Source organism: Hipposideros armiger, unplaced genomic scaffold (genome assembly GCF_001890085.2).
Source record: "Hipposideros armiger isolate ML-2016 unplaced genomic scaffold, ASM189008v1 scaffold_750, whole genome shotgun sequence".
Classification (NCBI taxonomy): domain Eukaryota; kingdom Metazoa; phylum Chordata; class Mammalia; order Chiroptera; family Hipposideridae; genus Hipposideros; species Hipposideros armiger.
The window spans coordinates 174,916-197,014 of NW_017732100.1; the positions used below are offsets into that span (position 1 = coordinate 174,916).

At 44.2% G+C, this 22,099-nt stretch overlaps 1 protein-coding gene across 1 annotated transcript in view; it reads right to left on the bottom strand.

The window, feature by feature from the left end:
• The window catches only part of LOC109373897 (contactin-4), a 289,091-nt gene that overhangs the window by 62,002 nt on the left and 204,990 nt on the right, over positions 1–22,099 (bottom strand). The window contains 1 exon segment of the mRNA XM_019628144.1: positions 7,319–7,446. Coding sequence (XP_019483689.1) covers positions 7,319–7,446 — 128 coding nt within the window.

The following is a 22,099-nucleotide window of genomic DNA, read 5'->3' on the forward strand; positions in this document are numbered from 1 at the left end:
TAAATCACCTCACATGCCTGCGTAAAATAATGCTATCTGTATTCTAATTTGCTTGTGCATTTTTTGGTCAGCACAAACAACAGAATGAACATGTTTGCAAGTTCCCCTCCGGGCACATGTAATTTCCTCTAGAGTAAAACCCGGACATGGAATCCTGGACCATGGAGATTGCACTTTTTCAATTTTACCTGCTGTCCATTTTCCTTATATTCCCACCAACAAAAAATTTCGTTAGATGTTGATCTTTTGCCAATCATATACAGTAATACCTTGGTTTGTGAGCATTAATTTGTTCCGGAAACAAACTACTTGTATTGCAAGACATCATTTGTTTTGTATTAGAAATGTTTGCTCGTCTTGCGGAACACTCGCCAACCAAGTTACTCGCAATCCAAGGTTTTACTGTTTAAAAAAAAATATATATATATATATATCACACTGGTGTGTTTCCCATTTACCAGTGAGGTTACTATTTTTGCAAGAGCTTATTGGCCCACCATGTGTTTTTCTTCCAAAAGGAAGAATGTGAAGCCTGCCCTCAGCACAGGGGCTTTCCTCTGAAGGGCCGGTAACCAGCCCCTTGGTGTAGAGAAATACACCATAGTTAAGGAATTACGTCTTCCCTCTCTAGACCAAGGATGGAGAAGTGATGGGCAGGATGGAGTCAGGGCAAGATTGAGTCGGGGAATGCAATCTTAATAAACTTAAACCTTGGCATTATGGAAGGCAAGAGGCTCCTTTACAGAGGGAATTGGGCAAAAAAAGGAATCGTTCTATCCATGATTGAAATAGCTGAAGGCAAGCTATTTGCTAAATCTATGTGGCCCTCATCGGGCTCACAAGGATGTCCAGGGAAATAATTATGCTCTGTTTCAACAAGGTCCTGGCTTCCCGTCTTGGTAGAAAGAGAGGTCCAGGTTATGTCATGCTCTGTGAAGGCAGGAAGAACAAAAGGCACAGTTAGCTCCCTTTTTCTAGGGTTCGCCTTAGTTAACTGTTGTCAACTCCGCTGAGGCAGGTCTTCTCAGCTCGCACAGGATCTAATATTGGTATATTCTGGCCACTGTCCCTCTCCCAGGGGGCCTGTCATAATTAGCATTTAGCCCTTCTAACAACAAACTTTTCCTTCCTACTCTAGATGCCTTGGGTCAGAATTTGAGTTAATCCTATTAGAAAGACTCTTAATTATCACCTAGAAATAATTGGTTCCAGTGGAAGACATCTAATTAGGTGAAAATGTATTCTGATATAAGGGCCCAATGTGAAAAGCTCTTGTTGTGGGTTAGCAGTCAAACATCACTGCTGGTTACCGATTTCTGATTGATCCCCATTCAAATATGGATAGAGCCTTGAATAATTTTACATAGAAGATGTGGGCTGCTTCAAATGCATTTCCAAAACAAGTTCCAATCAAAAAGACTTTACACCACTGTGTCGGTAAAGCTGTGCATGGAAAGGTTGATATTTCTCACTGTCAAAGAGTTAAAACAAAAATTTATACAGTGCGCTATTGTAACTCTGTAGACACTTTAGCATTGGTAAGAAAATTTCCTTTCTGCATCTTTTCTTTTAAACATAAATAAACTCTTGATTCTGGCAATGAAGAAACCAATTAAATGTTCAGTAAGCCACAGGGGCATCACCACTTTGCAGGGTTGAAGAATAAGAATACAAAATAATTTCTTGTTAGGAGTATATGTGATCATAGTTAAATTCTACTGAGAACCTTTTTTCTAGACAAAGTACAATTTTTTTCTTATAAAAAGTAATTCTGTGTACCAAATAAAAAAAATAGTTTAAACAATCAGAAGAACAAAGAAGTCTTTTTCTAGCCAGATGAAACCAGGGCAAAATTTGTATATAGGACAACTTCAAAAAAATATATACAGAGGGTGCCAAAAAAAATGAATACACATTTTAAGAAAGAAAAAAACTATTAAAATTTCACTGATGATAACCACTTTAAACACTTCTCGTAATTGCAGAAGTCAAAAGTGACTTGTATTCATCTTTAATTGGTATATATTGAGTATCACGATTTTAATACAGTTTTTCACCTTTCTTAAAATGTGTGTATAGTTTTTTGGTACCTTCTGTATATATTAGTAAAAGCAGAAACCACAGCCTGAGAGTTGCATAAGCTGAAGGTGGAATAGTTAAACTGATTTCAGCGGTGACAGTGGGAAGTTCAGGAAGTGATTAGGGTCTTGAAAAACCCCAGTTGATGTGTTTTGTGCTTTAAGATTCTCCCTGGCCAACATCTGGTTCTAGCAGCATGAAGTCTCTTCAAATCCTGAAGAACCAAACTGAATCCACCGTCCCCGACTCTGCCAAGGTACCTCTCTCCTCTCTCTCAATCAATGATCTGTTTGCCTCTCTGGATTTTCAGCTTGTATCCAAGCACTGAGGTCAACCCTTCTGACAGGGGAGTGAGGCTAAGGTCCTGGGAAAGAAATTGCCCTTCTAATTCCAGCTTGGAATCTAACTCAGGAAGATCAGCATGAGGTCTAACAACAGCTGAGTACAACCTGGCTGGGCCACACCTTGGACCAAATTTTGAGGACCGATCCGGGGAAGGGAAAACGTTATGAGACAAAACGGGAAGTACATTTTTTTCTGTAAGGGGTTGAATAGTCAGTATTTCAGGCTTTGCTGGTCAAGAGGCAAAATTGAGGGTATTATGATGTAGGAATGTATATGTTACATGCCTCTTGTCATGACTATTCAACTCTGCTGTTATTCAGTGCAAATCGACCATTGTCCGTATGTGAAGAGATGAAGGGTCTGTGTTCCACGAAAGCTTTATGTTGGACATGGAAATGTGAATTTCATAAAATGTTCACATGTCTGAAAAGATTGTATTTTTTTTTCAACCGGTTGAACACGTGGAAACCATTCTTCTGTATAGCTCCTGAGTTATACAAAAACAGGCGGCCAGCCGGGTTTGGCCTACAGGCCATCATTTGCTCACCCCTGAGAAATGAACGTTTTCAAATTGGCTGTGTATGAGGATCAACTACAGTGCATAATAAAAATATAGATTTATTAGGGTAGGGGTGAGACCTAGGAAACCTGCATTTCTATTAAGCACCCCACTTAACTTGCACTGGCTTGGTGGCGGGCACCAAGTTCTTTGGGGTAGGACGGGGTCTCTCAGTGTACAGTCGGGGACCACCAGCCACAGTTCCTCGAGGTCATTTTGGATGGATGTAGTGCCGCAAGGTAACTATGGTAACGGCATGCACAGCTTAACTCCCTGAATCTCATTTTGAGCCCAGGAGGTGATCAATAGGAGCTGGTTACGATACCTGCCGCCATCAGGCGGAGCTGCGCCCGAGACGAATGCACCGTGTGACTCTTCTCTCAGACTGCCACTTAAACACGCCTGTCACAGGACACCTGTACAGCACAGGGTCTGCATCCTGCGAATGGCATGCCTTTCACTCCGCTGCCATGACAGAAATGGACCAACAGGTACAGCGTGGCATGTCCGTCACCCTGCCTGCCACTGGTTCTTAATGCTGGCCGCCATTGCTAAAGCACACCTTTGCTCAAAAGTCAAACATTCTGCTCGGCATTAGGATTTGGGGCTCTGGCCTGAGACCTGCTCTTGCAGAACATGAAAGCTGCAAGTACACTGTAGCTAGCTTGAGAAATGAAATTGCTAAGATGTAGGAATTCAGACGATGGCAGGGTAATCAGAGCCCTCCAGGCACCTGTCAGACTTGCGCAGTTTGTGGAAGGCCGCCTGCTCACAAGTCATCTGAATACATATACATCTGACCTCTGCCTGCCCAAGACGACGTCAAACCTCCTGTACCTGGTGTAGTGGCTTTGTCCGCTCCCTCCCCTCCTCTACCTCCTGACTCTGTGTTTGACCCCATCTTCAGCCTCTCTATGGAGCACGGGGGTGGGGACAGGGAGGAAGAGAACTGGATTTTAAAAGTGTTGTTAATCACAGAATTATTGTGAAAAGGTCAGAAAAGATGTGCTCTGATGTCTGACCTTCATGGGCGTGTTAATCCCAGACATATCAGGAGATCAGAACGAACACAAGCGCCTCTTCAGGCTGGAGAACGCCTTCCCTGATACACGAGTCCCTCTGTAGATTTCAAAGTTGAATTAACACACCACGCTCCCTCATATTTGGGGTTAAACTGTCTCATTTGCCTGAAAGGGGCGGACTCGGCATTTTGATATGTGAGTCAGAAACTGGCACAGTTCACCGTGAGTTCAGAATGGTTTTCTCGGCCTTTATCGTGCTTTCTGGGGCAGGTTTCTAAACTGCATTTCTCAGCTGATGTTCACATCCTCCCCAGGGACCTACAGGCTCCTCTGCACACGCGCACTTTCCACTAATGCTACCGGGAGTCGCAACACGCATGGGAGACACATTCTCTCTAATTCCTTCGACCTCGCCCATAGCATCACGGCTGTTAACCTGGGTGAGCATTTGGACCAGAGAAAGCTCATGTTTCTTTTCATTTTCCCCCCATTTCATCTAGAATAACACAAGAACCAGAGGACCTCGGTGGGGACGCTGACTGCCACCGCCGCCGAGACAAAAGCTTCCTTTGGAAGGAACGCGTTCTGCCCGGCCGGCGGGCGGGGACCCCCATGGCACAGCTGTACCAACACCCCTCAGCCTCCGCTTTTCACAGGCTCCGCCTCTCTGAGGGCTCTTCCTGTCCAGCCTGCCCTCTCCCCACCTGGTCGGAAACGTTGATTTTAAAGCGTCCCATGCGCCTCAGCAGGACACGCGGCCAGCGGAGGCAGGGTAGGCTGACCCTGTCACATGTCCATGCCCGGCCTTCCCCTAAGTCCACTGAGCTCTCCTGGAAGTTGCTGTTAACTCATGTTCCCCGATCTTCATGGACCATCTCCGTGCTTTTTCACATATCCTTTCGTGAGAATGCACATGTAGCACTTTTCTTTACACTCACTCCCTTCTTTACTTAAATGTATCTTAAAATGAGATATTTTTTATGCTTGCCATAAGTGGAAAACTAATGTTTTCCTAATACACATTGAAAGAAGCAATTACTAAAAATTAAAAAAAAAAAGTTTACCTATGAAATGCCTAAAACTCTCTCTTCTAACATCCTTGGGGAATCTCTGTTTACATTTTACTAGAAGGCAAGAAATAAAGTATTGAATTTCTTAACATAGGTGGAAGTTACTATCTTTGCGACATTTATATCCACCTGCAAACGAGGCGACCATATATTTCATCACTGGTGCACCTGTGAGATTTGCACCACAATTCAGGACAAGATGAGCCCAGGCAGCAGCAGGGCTGGCCGGCAGTGGCTTTGTCCTGGGGCTGGGGGTTCTGCTGGGGTGAGAACTCTCCCGGGAAACAGGACCTTCCACTCTGCCAGCTATCTTGGGAGCTGAGGAAGTCAAGGCTGATGAGGAGGACGACCATCAAATACAGGACGTAGCTCATTTCCACATGTGACAAGTCCCCCCTTTCCGCAGGACAGAACAGCATACGTGTGGTTTCTCTGCGTTGATGTCTTATCTTTCACCCCTCAGTCATTTCTTTGGCGGGCTCACTTCTCTTTGCTAATGATTCTAATGTGATGGGGTGGACATTTCATAAATGTCCATGTCGATATGATTTAGAATAAAGGCATAGCCATTTCATTAACACATAAGTAGCAACAACTACCTCGACTGTTTCTCAAGTGCCAGGCACTGTGCTAAACACTTAACATGGATTATCTCAGTCGTCACAACACCTCTATTATCCCCACACCAGTAACTTTTCTGTCCAAGGTCACAGAGCTAGTAAGTGGGAGAAATGAGATTCAAAGCCAGGTCTCTCGGACCCCAAGCCCCGCCCCTTAATCACTACCAAGACCACTGCTTCTTGAATCCTATTCTCTCCGATCTCCGTAACTAACACACACTCTCCAGCAGGTGTCAGTTCTGAGACCTGGGAACCCTCCTGGTAGATCACTGGGCTGAGGCGGCTCACATTAGCAAAGATCCTTAGCTGGAATTTTGTTTTACAAAGATTATCTAAACTTCGTCCTTTACCCTGTGAAACAGAGTGAACACGCAGGCAGTCACACGTCACGCCATTGCTCCAAGTGAAGAATTACGAGACTGAAATCTGTGGAGACAATCTAAATACAGATTTACTTCTGACTTCGGGGCTTCCAATTTTCTATCTGCACAGACACACATGTTCATGATAAAAAGGCTTCCCCAAATGGTAGGACTTTTCCAACTTCCAATGACCTCAGAGTACGTAATTAGGTGATTTTTAACTTTCTTCTTTAAATTAACATTGAGGCAAATATTCTTTTTGAATGTTTTTATTTGCCTTTGGCTATCTTACTTTACAGAGGGAGCCTCACATGGGCCAGAAGGAACTAATATGATGCCACCCATTTATATTTATTACGCAGAAACAGGAAACATAAGGACAAGTGTTTCCTGGTGCAGCAGAAATAACCAGGGAACGCAGAACCAGGGTTCCTGGGTTAACACCCCTTTTCTGCAGCTGGTGACCTTGAGAAAGTCACAACCCCAGCTTCATCACCCTTAGTCACATCATCTCCAAGATCCCTTCAACCCCCAAATTCTGTAACTAGGCATGATGTAAAGTGATAAAAATGCAAATAAAATGAAAATCGCAACCTTCACAGTTCTCACTTAGTACCGTCAGCCCATTTCCTCATCCCGGTGCTGGAACACCTGACGTCACGTGCTGTGCAAGAGCACCAGGGACTTCCTGTCATAACTAGACAGCACCCAGGGTAAGGGATGCGGAAGACTGAAAGCTGACAGGGGTGGCTGGGTGACTACAGCAAAGCACAGAGGTGATCCAAGCCCGTTATTAGCAGAATAATCCACGTGCGCAACTCTGAATCACTGGTGCAGAACTTCTAAAAGACTGCCAATGTCATTGTTTAAACAATGCTTGCTAAAAATAGTATTTGAGTCGTGGGTTTTTAATTTGTTAGCACAGTCTTCCTAGATATGAATTTCAAATCTACAGAGACTTGAAAGAAATTTAATTAAAGGACTGAAGATAGCATTAGTTACAATACCGTAATAGATACAATGGCTATAATTCTTAGAATTGTACTGGATGATTCTGAAATAAGATAGCCTTTCCATCACAGTCATTACCCACCCTTCTCTAAGAATTATGAATCATATCATGTTTGCCATGATGAATTAATTTAGCAGCGCGCTGATATCTGCTCATATTAATATGAATGATACCACTTCTATAGATTATTACATTATTAGAAACGATAATAGAAATATTAATGTACGTGTTGTCTGGGCGAGTCGTTACCTTTCACTATCAAGTTCCCAGTGCTGCTCGCAGTTCCAAAATGGTTAGTGGCTACACAGGTGTAGCTCCCAGCATCTGACTTAGTCACATTGATGATTCTGAGGCTCCCGTCTTCAGAAATGGTAATTCTGGAATCAAAGCAAATGAACCCCAAAATGGTAAGTTTATTGCATACGACTAACTGGAAGTTATTTATGTCATTTTTCCAACTATAAATCACGGTCACATCACCTGACAGCTTCATCTTTATTTAGGGTATTGGTCTATGTACACATACATATAATTAAAATGTGTGGCTTTGGGATTTGTAGTACTTTTCTGGCTCAGATGCTCTCGACATTCTGTTGGAATCACTATTAGAAATAGTAGACAGGTGGCAGCTGCTTTTTCTTTTTGGAAGCTGTAACCACATTATGCAAAGGGAAAGCTTATCGTGGGTCACCATTCATCTTAAAACTGCTAATGAGGAATAAGAGAACAACCCCTTGATTGGTGACTTTATGAATTTTCATTGAAAATGGTTTCTTCTAGATGAGAAGCTTAAATTAAATGAACTATTATTGAGCATATGTTTTTCTGAAATAGGTCAGATAATACCCTTTTAATGAGAGGCAAGAAGTGAACTTAAAAAAATTAAAATATTCCACAACATGGCATGACTTTGGCAGAACAGCAAGGGTGGACGGCACATCTCGGGCCCCACAATGAGGGACAGATAGCTACGACGTGGTGGGGAGGTAACGCTTCTCTGACAGACACCGAGCTGGACCGGGAGGACTCTCGAGAGCCCTGTTTTCCACATGACCACAGCAGAAGAGGACGCTGCCAAGATGAGTGAGACGGACAGCCTGGCTTCGAGGCCGTGCAGAGAAATACAAAATGTCCACAGGTAGCTCATTCAACCTAAATGTCTGCTCAGTCGCTCCTTTAGCCGTCAGGTTAACCCACTTCTGTCTCTTTCTTCCGTCCCCTCCGTCTCATGAAGCCTATGGGAACTGTTCTAAGTGAGCTGCCCATCTCCACACGTGCTCTCCCAATGCTTTCTGCTCTCAGGGGCTGAGAGCTTCTAAAATCCAAAGCAGACGGCCTCCCTCCCCAGGTGGAAAGATTGACCCGGCTCCCCACTGCACTCGGGCCCAATTCCTTTCTAGAACCTACACGGCCTCACGGACCCGGCCTTTGCCTCTCCCCCCGACTGGATTTCATTCTCATCTGTGACCCCTGGATGAACTGCAGTCGCACTGTCCTTCTGCAAGTTCCTTGAGTATCTGAAGCCCTGTCCCAGCTCGGGCCCCGCCCTCTTCTGCACACCTTGACCTCAGGACGAAGCTCCACCTTGTCACCTCTCGGGACCTCGACTTGGGGACCGCTTCTCCTTCTAGACCTTTCCTGACTCACATTCCCAAAGTGGATTTCCCCGTGATTCTCTTTTCCTGCAGCCACGTTATTTCTTCCCGAGCACAATCTAGAAGCTTTGTTTACTTGTTAACTGTCTTATCACATGAAATATTAACTTCCCTGAGGGCAGGGACTGGGTTCGTGGATCTAATACATAGGATGACATGTCGTAGATGTCCTGCCAATGTCTGTGACGTGGCAGAGTGAATAAGTAAATAAATATCCCTTGAGAAGGTCAATGATACGTGACAGGAATTCAGAGTGCTGAACCCCGTGACACTGGCCTGGCCCTAACAGTCCTTTACCAATATTTGAAACGGGGTCTCTTATGGGCACAGTTTCCCTTCACGGCATTTTGGGCCAGGCTTTTGAAGACTGCAGGCAAAGAGCTGGATCACAGACGCTGCACACACTTTTCTGGAAGGCTCTCGGGGATGGCAAAGCTACAGCCTTCGTGGCGACCTGTCCCAGGTTCCAGAGCCCAGGCTGATGAGAAAGTGTGAAGGTGGAAGAGTGCTACAAAGGATGTTGGAATCGGGACAGGTGTTCCAATTCCAGTTCTGTTGGCTCCAGATGTGTGACTGGGGGCGGCATGTTTAACTTTGTAGGTTTAGCGTCCTCATATAGAAAATGGAGCCAACAACACCTATCTGATAGGAAGAATTAGGTGAGAGAGGGTCAGGGAGCGTTCTAGTATATTTATTAAACATATCTAGTATGTTTATTAGGTGTGATTCTCTTTCATCTTTAAAACTGTGTCCTCTTATTTACGTGTAGTCATTTGTACATAGGGGGAAAATTGGACAATATTCTCTGAACGTTCTTCCTTTTAATATAGTAATGAAGTCAGCTTCTTGTGACACTCCAGCTAACATTTCTGACCATCTGAAGTCTATACACAAGTGGGCTAAGTCATCCCAAATCAGTGAAGAAGATATGGATGAGGTGGCCCTTTGTTCATTCAGACCACTGACACACACATAACAGTTCTCAGTAAAGGCCATCTGATACCCCACTAGCCAAACAGCAGATGTACCCACAAGAAGAGTGGTGATCCAATCCTAATTACCTCAATAATCACAAAAACAGCTTTAGGGGACTTAATCGTATTCCTGTTTATAAAATAATTTGCTGGAAACTGTGAGATGGGGACATGTGGGCACTCAGTGAGGAAAGGGGACATCTGTGTTTTAAACATGAAGTCGTCTTCCAGGAGGTGATGCAGGCCTGGGACAGATTAAATAGCAAGGGGTGAGCTGACACGCTCAGAGCACCAAGGGCTGTCAATAATTTGTACCATTTGAAGTGGAACTGTTGTAATTCCCAAAACATAGAGCCATCACCTGTATTACACTGTAACGCCAAAGGCTACGGGGGACAGGTAAGGGTTTGTCATCCGTGCCCTATGCCAGCCTTGACCTGATCCTCGCTAATGACCTGGCCAAATTACTGACGCACTAAGACAGGGTTTCTCAGTGTTGGCACGACTGACACGTGGTACCAGACAGCTCCTTCTCCTGAGGAGGACATTTAGCAGCACCCCTGTCCCCGACCCACGGGACTGCATAGCTCCGCCCCTCCCCCCAAGTCATGACAATCAAAAATGTCTCCAGATACTGCCCAACGTTCCTCAGGGAGCTACTGCTCGATGTCAGCTTTTCATCTCGCAGGACATTAGGATTATCTTCTATAATGAGACATGTGGCAAGTTCTATTAGCTGTAAAGTTCTGGAAAATGTGTTTCCCAGTGTCATCTCCTAGTTTTGGTGTGTCCACTGCACAAAAGACACCCACCACGTTGTGGCTCCCCCAGCTGCGGGCCCAGCTCGCCCCTCACCGCCTCTCACAGGCTCTCTTCCCCCGCCCTAAACCTTCCCTGGTCAATTTCCATGTGCCCCGTGAAACGACAAAGCAAGTTTGCAAACCCATGTACTACTCACTGTTAAAACGTCGTGCCCAGTGTGGGCTCCGTGTCCCAGCCCTCCCACTCTTATAGGTCAGTAGCAGAGAAGTAAGCCTCCAAGGCTAGAATTCCAGACAATGGAGAAGGTCAAGGATGGAGATCTCGGCAAAGGGGGAGCGCTGAGTAGCCGTCCTTAAATCACATCAAAATGCCGTGGCTGCTTAGTCTTCCGAGGTATTATCCAAATGTGGGTGTGATATGATGTTGGGGGAACTGTTTTTTTGTGTGAAATTTGAGAACCACTTTTTTATCCAAGCAATATGGTGTAGTGACTAGGAACATAAACCATGGAACTGGACTGTTTAGGCTCAAATCAGGCTTGTGCCACTCATGAGCTATGTGACTTTGGATAAGTCAATGGACCTAAATTTCCTTATTGGAGACGATGGAATAATAAAAGTGTCCATGTCCCACAGGGTTGTTGCGGAGATGTGCAGCGCTCAGGACAGGGCTGGCACCTGATAGGTGCCATGTTACGTGCATGAGCTAAGTGTTCTACCAACTAAAACTCTGTATCCTCCTAGATCTATTGCTTCAAACATTAATAAAGGACTCTGTAAGGGCCAAGACTGCTCCCGAGCAGGTCTGTCCTCGGAAGTCCTGTAAGACGTCATTAAGCCTAAGGAAGCACAGGGGTGACATCGATGGTCGTGGAGGGGGGCCAGAAGCTGGACTCGTTCATTCGCGGATACCCGCTGAACTCCCCCCGGATACCAGGCCTACGTAACAGGAGGCGCTTAGATGGTTGTACCTCAGGAAATGATGCCCTAGTGTTCTGTATCAGCACATGCACATCTCTATGGGTCACAGTACCCAGGGCATGGCCGTTTCCAGGGGGGAAGCTGTTTCTCATACTGTCGACAGCGTACAGACGGGCGGGACCGAGGCCTGGCCAATCTGGAGACCCTCCGTTCCTGTGTGCAGGGACGGTTTAGGGACGGGCATGCCACCAAAGCCAGGAGCTATCAAGCTCTTTCTGCTGGATGGTTCAACTGGGAAGTGGGCATCCAGAACTGCTGGCAGCCATCGTGTCTGCCATACAGAGAAAGCACGCCTTAAAGAAGCCAAGCAGAGACAAGCAGAGCCTGAGAGATGAGAGGGAAAAGGAGGGGAGAGGGAGGGGGCGGCAAAGACCTTATGGCATCTTTGAACCTGTTCACATCCACACTGAACCCAGCAGCTTCCCTCAATGCCTTGTTATATGAAGCAATAATTTAAGGTATCAGAAATTGGGTTTTAAGCCCTTACAACTGGGCGGGTCCAATCTCTTAAACTACTAACCTTGTTCAGGAGATAGTGGCAGTGACACTGGCATGAAGGGAATGGATTCTGCAGATTATTTGGAGGCTGTCCCTGCAGAACTTGTGGCTAGAAGACCCGATTAACTCAACTATGGAGGAATAACCCCACACTTCCGAGAATGAAAAAATTCACCTGATCTTTCCTCGTACACAGCTATTATACTTTTGGCTACGTATTTCTGTGGCTAAAAGCTAAGTATACAACAACCTGGTGCTTTTATTTGTTATATAGAATTTTCATGAGAGGAATTAGCTCTAAAGCTAGCATTTGGCCTTGGAGTGCTAATTTGGATGGCAAGGAACTTTTGAAATGCAACAACACTAATATGTAGATACTTGCTTCTTTTTAATTTAGATCTTATAACAACTTAGAGAAAGGGTTTTACAACCAATATTTCTACACTCCTTTCCCCACCGTGAACATAGTGCCTGAACCCAATCCAAGGATGGGTTTATTTTCATGCTTGTTTCTTCTTCAGATTTTGAGGTTTCCATTTCATCTTACTTTCCCCATTTCGGACTGTTGACTGACTTGTAGCTATCAGCTTGATATTGAACTTTGAGCCCCTCCTAATCATCATTAACAGTGATAGCCTTAGATAAAAAGAATTGAAAATGTAAATCCGTTCCTGGCTCAGAATAGGTTAGCCCTGACCTACCTGTAAGCACTGTTTAAATCAATGAGAGTATCAGAAAAAAATCAAATATGATAAAGCAGCAAAGAGTGAAAATAAAGGTGTGACCTAGGACCTCATTTTCTCCCCATGAAGAGAGTCATCTAATTCCCAACCCGGAAAACTACCTGCTGCATAGAGAAGCAGCCGTGTCCCCACTGTCATTTGGAGATTTCAGATCCACAGAGGACAGGTGCATATCTGGAATCGTGAGACAAATTGAATCTCTTTTTCTTAATATGAGGCTCTGGGTTATAGCCATTGAAGAGCTGACCTTGTCAGTCTTATAAATCAAAACCAGTCGGGGACATTGGACCTTTAAAAATGCTGACCTTTCCGTTTTTAGTCACAGATGACAAAAGCTGCCAACTCCACAATATTCTATCGCCCTGCACAGAAGGGCTATCCCCAAGTGGTGACCTATCATGTTCTGAGCAGTTCTGCATGGAAGCCCAACGGGTGGTGACAGGGGCCCCACGTCCTCGCTGGCCTCTGAGTCAGAAGGAAACACTGCTCTTATGGGTAAATCCATTTAAAATTCAACTTAGAAAATCTACATAGGGGGGAATGATGGAGTAATAAAACACATGATGCAATATACAGATGATGTATTATAGAAAGGTACACTTAAAACCTATAGAATGTTACTAACCAATGTCAACCCAATAAATTTAATAAATAAAATACCTGAATGAAAACTAATAATAATTTCTTTTCAACCAACAAACAAGAAGCATCAAACTGTTTTGAAATCATCTTCAGTGTAGTTAGTTCAGGGATAATGAAACGCGCTTAAAATTACGTGCAATGTAAAAAGTTTCAAAGGGTCGTAACAACTGTCTCCTTTCTTTCATATATGATGAGTTCAAGAAACCACGTTTGAAAGTTGAGAGCCTGAGTTGAAAGGCTAGATTTACACTTTAGAAGGGATGTCAGCATGGCCGGAGGGCTGAGATGGGTCATCAAACCTCAAGCCTGGTTAATATCAGTACTGCTACTTCTCAGCAAACTGGCAGGATGGTGGAACTGTCGCAGGAAGCCCCTGCCCCCAGGGGCCACCAGCGGTGTCCTGGAATGAGGCCAGTTCCCTCAGATATGCCCACACTACACCTGGTGAGATGGTACAGGGCTGCGTGCCTGGAGCCAGCCCCTCATCCTAAGGCCGGAGGGAGACTGCCCAGCCATGGATGTGGCTGCGTTACTCTGCATGGAATTGTCTTTTAATCCAAATAACTGGGAGGTTTTATGAAAAAAAAACAAAAACCGCATTCCCTGTCCATTGTGATGAATGGGAAGCCAGGTGAATACCGCAGCACATGCCCTCAGGGCACCGATGGGCTGGTGGGGGAGGGGCAGCAGCTCCTTGAAGCAGCTGGTGGGCTGTGCAGCTGCCACCAGGCCTGCCGAGAACGGTTCATCCATGTCCCCACCTCACTCCCGCGGGCTTAAAGGTTAAACTGTCAGCGTGTGCTTAGTAAACAGGGTTTGGGGCCTTTGGGTTTAAGGACCTACTTCCCTCCCTCCTGAACTGTTCCCTCCCCAGGCGTACCACAGGAGAGAACAGAGCAACGGAGCAGGAGGGGAAACGGGGAGCTGTATTCATGTCCTGGGACCGCCATTGCGAAGGATCGCAAACTGGCTGTCTTAAAACCATCGTTTATTGTCCCACGGAGGCGAGAAGTCTGACATCCAGGCGCTGGCAGAGGTGGTTCCTCTCAGAGGCTCTGAAGGAGAGTCTCCCTTGCCTTTCTCCTAGCTCTCTTCTGGGGACAGCAATCCTTGGCTTCTAGATGCATCTCTCCTACCTCTGCTTCCATCATCACGGGGTGTTCTTCCTATGTGTCTCTTCAGGACGTCTTCCCTCTATGCCTATGTCTGTACCCACATTTCCCTCTTCCTACAAGGACACCAGTTGTCTGATGAGGGTCCCCCCTAATCCAGTATGACCTCATCTCAATTTGATCACATCTGCAAAGAGCTTACTTTCAAATAAGGTTACGTTCTAAGGCTTTGGGTAGACATAAAATTTGGGGGGATGCGTTTCAACCTACAGCAGGCGTCAAGAGAGGAGGGTCACCAGGGTTGCTGGTCTGGGGTGAGCCAGCCAACTGCAGCCTTTAGAGGGTGGGGGAGGGAGTGATGCAGGGGTGTGTTAGCTTCCACGGGCTAGCACCCACACACATGCTCACCAGTCAGTCCCCCTCTTTCTGCGTGGGCCTGGCCCTCTTCCAGGAGTAGCTAGCAGACACTTAAAATTATTGCTCTTTCGGTGGTATATTAACAATTAAATGTGGAGTCTTAAAGACAGTTCTGGGGTGCTAATGAATGTGTAAAATAGTAGAGTCCAATAGGAAAACCAAAATTACGGCCTATCGGTAATTTTAATTTCATCTTTAATTAACCCAGTTTGTTTATTTGTTGGATTAAACTAGATCTTCTATTCTCTCTCTCTTTTTTTTGTTGTTACTCTGGCCAATTAATATTTTTTTTTTTTTTTTTTTTTTAGCTGAGCCATCCTGCTACCTGTTGGCAGCTCAGCGGCTGCTCAGNTTTTTTTTTTTTTTTTTTTTTTTAGCTGAGCCATCCTGCTACCTGTTGGCAGCTCAGCGGCTGCTCAGCTCGGGTTGGACTCGAACCGCTGTTCCTCAGAGCTCAAACTCTTGAGCGAGCTCTTAACCAACTGAGCCACTCGGCCGGCCCTTTAATATTTATTTTGATATTAAAATTATAGCCATAATTAGATAGTCAGAATCTTGAAGGAGTGGAGAGGTGGTTTTGAGGACAGAGACAGAAAGATTTGTGTTTCAGTCCATCAGTAGGAATTTGCCTGTGACCAACAGAGCTGGGACACGTGGCCTTGGCACCATCCCAGCTGAGTGCCCGTTGGGGACTGAGGACACCCTGGCCGATGAACTGGCATTGGCTACTGCAGACATGAGCAAAACACACCAAGACTTGGCTCTGAGGGGGGAAAAAAGGACTCATTTTGGTTTGAATTGGTTTTTAGTTGAATGAAATCCAAAAGGTATTCTAAGTTATGCAAGGGTTAATTTTATGTGTCAACTTGACTGGCCTAAGGAATGCTCAGAGAGCTGGTAAAATGTGACTTCTGAGTGTGTCTGGGTGGGTGTTTTGGGAATCAGCAGACTGTGTTGCAGCATGGGCATCATCCCATCTTCTGAGGGCCTGACAGAACAGAGGTGGGGAAGGGAGAGCCTGCTGTCTCCATTTGAGCAGGGACGCCCATCTCCTCCTGGCCTTGGAGGTCAGCACTCCTGGTTCTGAGACCTCCAGACTCAGCTGGGACCCACACCGTCAGTTCTCAGGCCTTGAAACTCACTCGAAATCATACCACCTGGGTCTCCAGCTTGCAGATGGCAGGTCGTGGGTCATCTTGGATTATGTGGGACAATTCCTGTAATAAATCTTGTAGATACCCTTTTGGGTCTGGAGAGCCCTAATACAATTTTATCTGGAAGTTGCCGGAGTTTATACGGTGAATTTCAAAAGATACATGGAAACGCTTAGCTTGATTGGAGAGAGTGAATTAGCCTGATCTACAGAAGGCAAGATTGCTCTGTGCAGTTTATAGAGTCCATTGAGAGCCCTAGAAGATGGCTTTGCTCCTCACCTCGAGAAAAAGGCATGCTTTGAATTACGGATGTAAATGATCTTCCGTGAAAACAGGCTTCCTCCAAGGGTGCTCTCAGGCCAGCCAGGCACTGATCTTCCCACGCAGCCTGTGTGGCAGCAACAGACATCGCTACTGAACAGACACCCAGTGACTAAGTGCCCTTAGAGATCATTTGCTTTCTGTCGTGAGATCTGAGTTTAATAAACCACTGAAAATGTGTGAGTTTCTGCCTGCCCGAAGAACAACCAGAGGTTCAGAGCCTGTCACCCCTTGCCTTCAGCACCGCTTGAAAGAGAAAATAAACTCGTGTTCATTTAACCTGCTTTGATGCAGCTCTCGCTTCCACGGAACACCAACAGTAAAAGCGCCATAAACTAACCTGGAAGGAATTATCTGCTCAGGTGGGTGAGGATTCAACATCGTAGTGTCCATTTTAATTATTCCTTGTGACTGTCATGGATGGATGTGGGAATACCTTTCTTTGGCAGGTAAGACCTTGTAATTGTATTTATTTATGTGGTAAGAAAATAGCACTGAAAACACTATGTTTTAGGAAGAATGAAATAAAATAAAGCATATATTTTTGTCTACATTTTGTCTCTTAATTGCTACCTTTAATTTTTGCAGGATCTCTTTGTGTCTCCTAGAATTCCTTTCTTCCAGGAACTTACAACTTGAGACAATTTCACATAAATCTAGAAGGCCTGGTGAAGATTAATACCTCCCCGAATATCAATTTTATTTTCTGTATTTGTATGTATTTTTATCAGAGTATCGCAATAAGTAATATTACTTTTATAGTGAGGAAAAACTTAATATTATTGGGTTGTCAGAAAAGTCATGATGCATTTTTGCAACGAAAACCATAGAAAAAAATACGTCATGACTTTTCCGACAACCCAATAAATTACAAGGCACTCAGGAAGTATTATAAAACAAACATAGTGTCTTTGGACACTAGGATAGCTGGTAAAAGCACAGTTTAATAACCAAGTGTAGCTGTCTTTAGAAATACATGGAAATGAAGAAGAAGAAATGGCAGACATGGACCGGAAGAACCAGAGGATGAGCTGTAAATACTGGGTTGAGTGTGGGGCGTGCTGAGGTGCTGAGGACGTTTATTTCGCACTACGATTTACTGTTGGGTGCTCTTGGGTGTTTGCACTTATAATCACATTTGATTCGCACAAAAACCCTGAGAAACATTATTCTTCTAGTTTTCCATTTGAGAAAAAGGAAATCCAGACAAGTAAATAAAAATGTCCAAAGTCTGTGTAGTTGATAAAAGGTGGAGGAGAGTTTTACACTCAGATCTCACTACCAAGCTGGGACTCTACCATCCTGCAGTGCTGGGGGTGAGAGAAAGACAGCAAGCAAGAGGCGAAGCACATCGTAAGCACATGGGAACATAGAAGAGGTGTTCCCTTCCATTAGATCTTGGGTTATAACTAAATACTTTTTTTGGTTTGTTTTTGCTTCCTAATTTTATTGTTGAAGTTGCTTTTTCTAATATCGAGAAATTGATGTTTGAAATAGAGTCTGAAAGCAGAAGCAAAAGGAAAGAATGTATAAACACCTAAGTGGAAGTTGTAATCACAGAAGGTTGCTTTACCCCTAAGTAACTAAAAGGTCTGGAAGTCAATTTTAAATATTAATTAGAAAGGAGCGCCCCCATATGGATGATGTAATTGAGCGAGAAGAGGAGGCTTTCACAATGCAAACAGCAACACTAGAAAAACAAAATGCTTTCACTGTATCATGAACCCAACTCTCGACCGCTGGGAAACTGCAGGATCATGGTTCACTTGCTTCGGCTCCTCATCCCAGAACTTTAGGATGCTTCTAACAAATCAAAGTGGAACCTCCCAGTTCCCGTGCCTATCAGGGCAGAACACCGCCGTCCGCATCCAGCCACCATTCCCACGGCCCCTCCCGCCCCGCACACCTGTGGGCCTCACCACTGTGTCTTCTGTGGAAGAATGGAAGCTCCTTAATTGTGTCACCTTAATGGTCATATTTTCTCTTTTTATAAAAATAGCTTTACAGTTTCCAATTACAGTGGACACGCAATATTACATTAGTTGCAGGTGTACAACAGAGCGATTAGACATTTATATAACTGACGAGGCGATCACTCTGATAAATCCAGTCCCCACCTGACACCACGCGTAGTTATTACAGTACTACTGACTCTACTTCCTGTGCTGTACCCTACATCCCCGTGACTACGCTGTAATGACCAATGTGTACTCTTAATCCCCTCCCCCTGCACCTACCCCCCCACCCCCCCAATTCTGGCAGCCTTAATGGTCATTTAAGCTAATGGTGCCACCAGCTTCCACCACATTCATGTACCACCAGATGGCCCAACTCTTTGTTCCAATATTTGTTAGACATGCGACTTGGGGAAGTCTCTCATCCTGTCTGGGCTCATTTACCATCTCTAAAATGGGGGGCGGAATAGTAGCACCTCTGTCTCACAGGGTTCTAAGAAAGTAAAATGTGAAAATCCCGGTGAAACATTTACAACTATGGTGGCCCTCAGCACCTAATTAAGCGTTAGCTGCGATGGTCATTGTTGTCACTGTTCTTTCTGCATCGTTGTAATTAGCAGTCACCATAGTTTCTTTAAATGGCTCGAAGTTTAAAATCAAAGTACATGAATAAAGAAACTTTATATCGTGTGGCCAGCCGAGTGGCTCAGTTGGTTAAGAGCTCTCTCAAGAGTGCGAGCTCTGAGCAACAGGGTTGCCAGTTTGATTCCCGGCCCGAGCTGAGTCGCTGCTGAGCTGCCAACAGGTGGCAGGATGGCTCAGATAAAAAAAAACCCCAAAAAACCTTTATATCGTTATTACTATAGATAGAAACCAACATCCCTTGTCGCAAGTTGATGCTAACCATACAAATAAATGTGATAAAAACGCACCCCAGTAGCCTATTCCAGCTGGGTGTGGATGTCTGCCAGGATATTGAGCCCACGAAGGGCTTTTCATTTGGTAAAAGGGGTATTACCTGGGGCATCCAGTGCTCAGACACACTAGGGTGAAGCTGACCTCCCTGTTGTACTCAGAAATAATGAAAGAGCTACGCGGCTCCGTGCCACTGAATGTCCGTGTACTATGTAAGACTATCTGAGAACTTGGTTACACTTTGTGAAACACACATCTATTCCAACCACATTCCCAGGGTCAAGTTCCTTCTACAACATTATGACCAAATGGGCCATTGACCTGTGTTGTGCAGGTCCCTTGACTGCAAATTCATGACATTTTGAGGTTGTCCAATCTACCCACGTGACATTTTTCATATACCACTCAATATCCCGTCACCCCATCTATCCAAACAGTTTCTGGAGAGCAGGGCCCGAATCTCACACAGTAACTCCTATCACGTCCTTTATGTGCAAGAGGCACACAGCAACTATGTTGATTAGTGGGTTAAAATTCACTTAGTCTTAGGACTTTTGGAGACACTGGTGACACCTCTTGGGATAAAGACCCTCATTTCTAACCTTCTTTGGTGGGTGGGTAGAAGTCTGGGATCTCTAAGAATCAGAAGCAAATTATAACATTCTCCCCTCAAAATGCAACTCTGCGCATTATTTTTGAAAGTTCACAGGGCTCCTAAAGCCCCTCCCCACCATGGCACAAAACTGTAAAGAGAAATCACTGTCCTGGAGGAAACAGACATGGCATCCCTAACTTTACTCACGAAGGTATGTAAGCTGTATTCCTGTTTCCTATAATGCTCAGTAAATGCACTCTGCGTAAATGGACTCTGACATTGATACCTGGGTGTCCTCTTTCCAGGGGAACTATTTTTAGGTGCTCTGTGCCTTCAGCTCTATTCTGCGCAGGAGAAGTTTCCATGATCCACCGAGTCCTTGCAGCCATCTTGTCTCCTCTCAACAAATACTCAACCCAGTGTCACGGGAAAGATACTGGCAGGGACCAGGGTGCCCCACTATTGGTTCCCCCTCAGATGGAAAAGGGAGATATTTCTTTGGAAGGAAGAGTCTTGATTCTTTTCAGACAAACCATCCAAAAAGGACTAACGTTGCACAGGCAATGGGTTCTCAGAAATCTTTTTTTTTAAGGAACTGGTATGTGAGCCTGCTTCTAATTAACAGTCCAAATCTGCGAGGACCTTTTCCTAATTCCAAGGGGAGTTTGATGACAGAAAGTGAAGTTCTTAAGAAAGGAGCCGGAAGTACTTATAATTAAAGGTGTCTTGGTGCACGGGCAGAAGATGGCAATTTAGATATGCCAATGATACAGGGAGTTTGATAAGGGTGCTAGGCGGGGTGTTGAAAAGAGCAGATCATTGTGACTCTGACCTACTTAAAGCAAAGAAAAGCACAGGATAATATCTGAACATGTTTGTACTGTCTGTGTATAAAAGAGTTTTCTGGCGGATTCTCCTCTAATAATCAGCACACCACATTTCTTGAAAAATCAGGTAAATGAGGCTTTTGTGTAAATGTTAAACTCGAAAAAATGATGAAAGGAATATAGTTATCCTGAAAATACTGATAACCTCAAGCAACAAACCAAATGTATTACAAGTATTTTCAAAAAAATTCACAGTGGTGAATTATTCAAATTGGATATTGTTAAACTTTAAAAAAATGAGATTGGCTAATATTAGCCTCAACAAAGCATACTTTGTTGCTTGGTCTATTTGTCGGAGAACTCAGGTCAAGTGACACAGAATTATTAGACATGTTTGCCTTAGGTAGATGATTAAGAGTCAGGTAAGGAACGTATTAGAAGTTTTCTTTTGGTGTTGTGTGCTTGGGAGTGTGTGTGCCAGAAAAAGAGAGAGAGAGAGAGAGAGAGAGAGAGAGAGAGAGAGAGAGAGAGAGAGAGTGAGTGAGTTAGGTCCAAAAATAAGAAACAGAATGATTATTAACATTTATGAGTTACAGTGATGTGTGAAAAAAAACTGATGTTCATAGCAAATTCATTTTTTAAAATGAAGTAACCTGAATAATAAGTGATTTAGGGAGATTCGCTTTGTAGTGGTCAAATAGCAGAGGGAGACAAAGTTGAAAAGAATATTAACCATCAGGAGGTCTGTATAATTAATCAGCAATCCTACAAAGCATGCCATAAATGAGAGCTACAATTACACCACTGTGCTTGGAAAACAGGAAACTGGACTTTTATGCAAGCGTTTAGGGTTATTTTTTAACACCTGTCTCCAGCATAATGCAAAGTGCACTATTGGAAGCGAGGCCGAGAGACTTCATGCTTTCCTTGCTGCTATTTACAACCTAATTTGCAGGTTTTCATAGCATCTTAATAGTCACATAGCAGTTAAAAAAGAAATATCTATCATGCCATTCTTGAAGTTCCTGTCATGAAAGAAAACTCTAAAAGTTACTGGAAAATAAACTTCCCATGGATGCTAAAATTTGAAACGAACCATTTTCCTTTGATGAAATTAAGTATAAAATTTACTTTTAACATATACGTTGTTCCTTTGCAATTTTCAACCTGTTTCGATGGGCAAAATACTCCACGGTATCCATTGCTTCTGAGTAGATTATCCCAAACCTTCCTGAATTACACATTGTTTTCATGTTACAGGTAAAAATCGGTATACTTTTGGAAAAAAACAAATGCTTACAGTGTGCTAGGTTCCTTGCCAGCTTAAGTTATACCACTGAACTAATTCAAGGTCATTAGCGAGGGTCACTCTTCTGAAAGAGGGGGATTAAGAAACGCCACATACACAGAGAGTGCCAAAAAACGTACACACATTTTAATAAAGGAAAAGTGTATTAAAATTGTAATACCCAATATATAC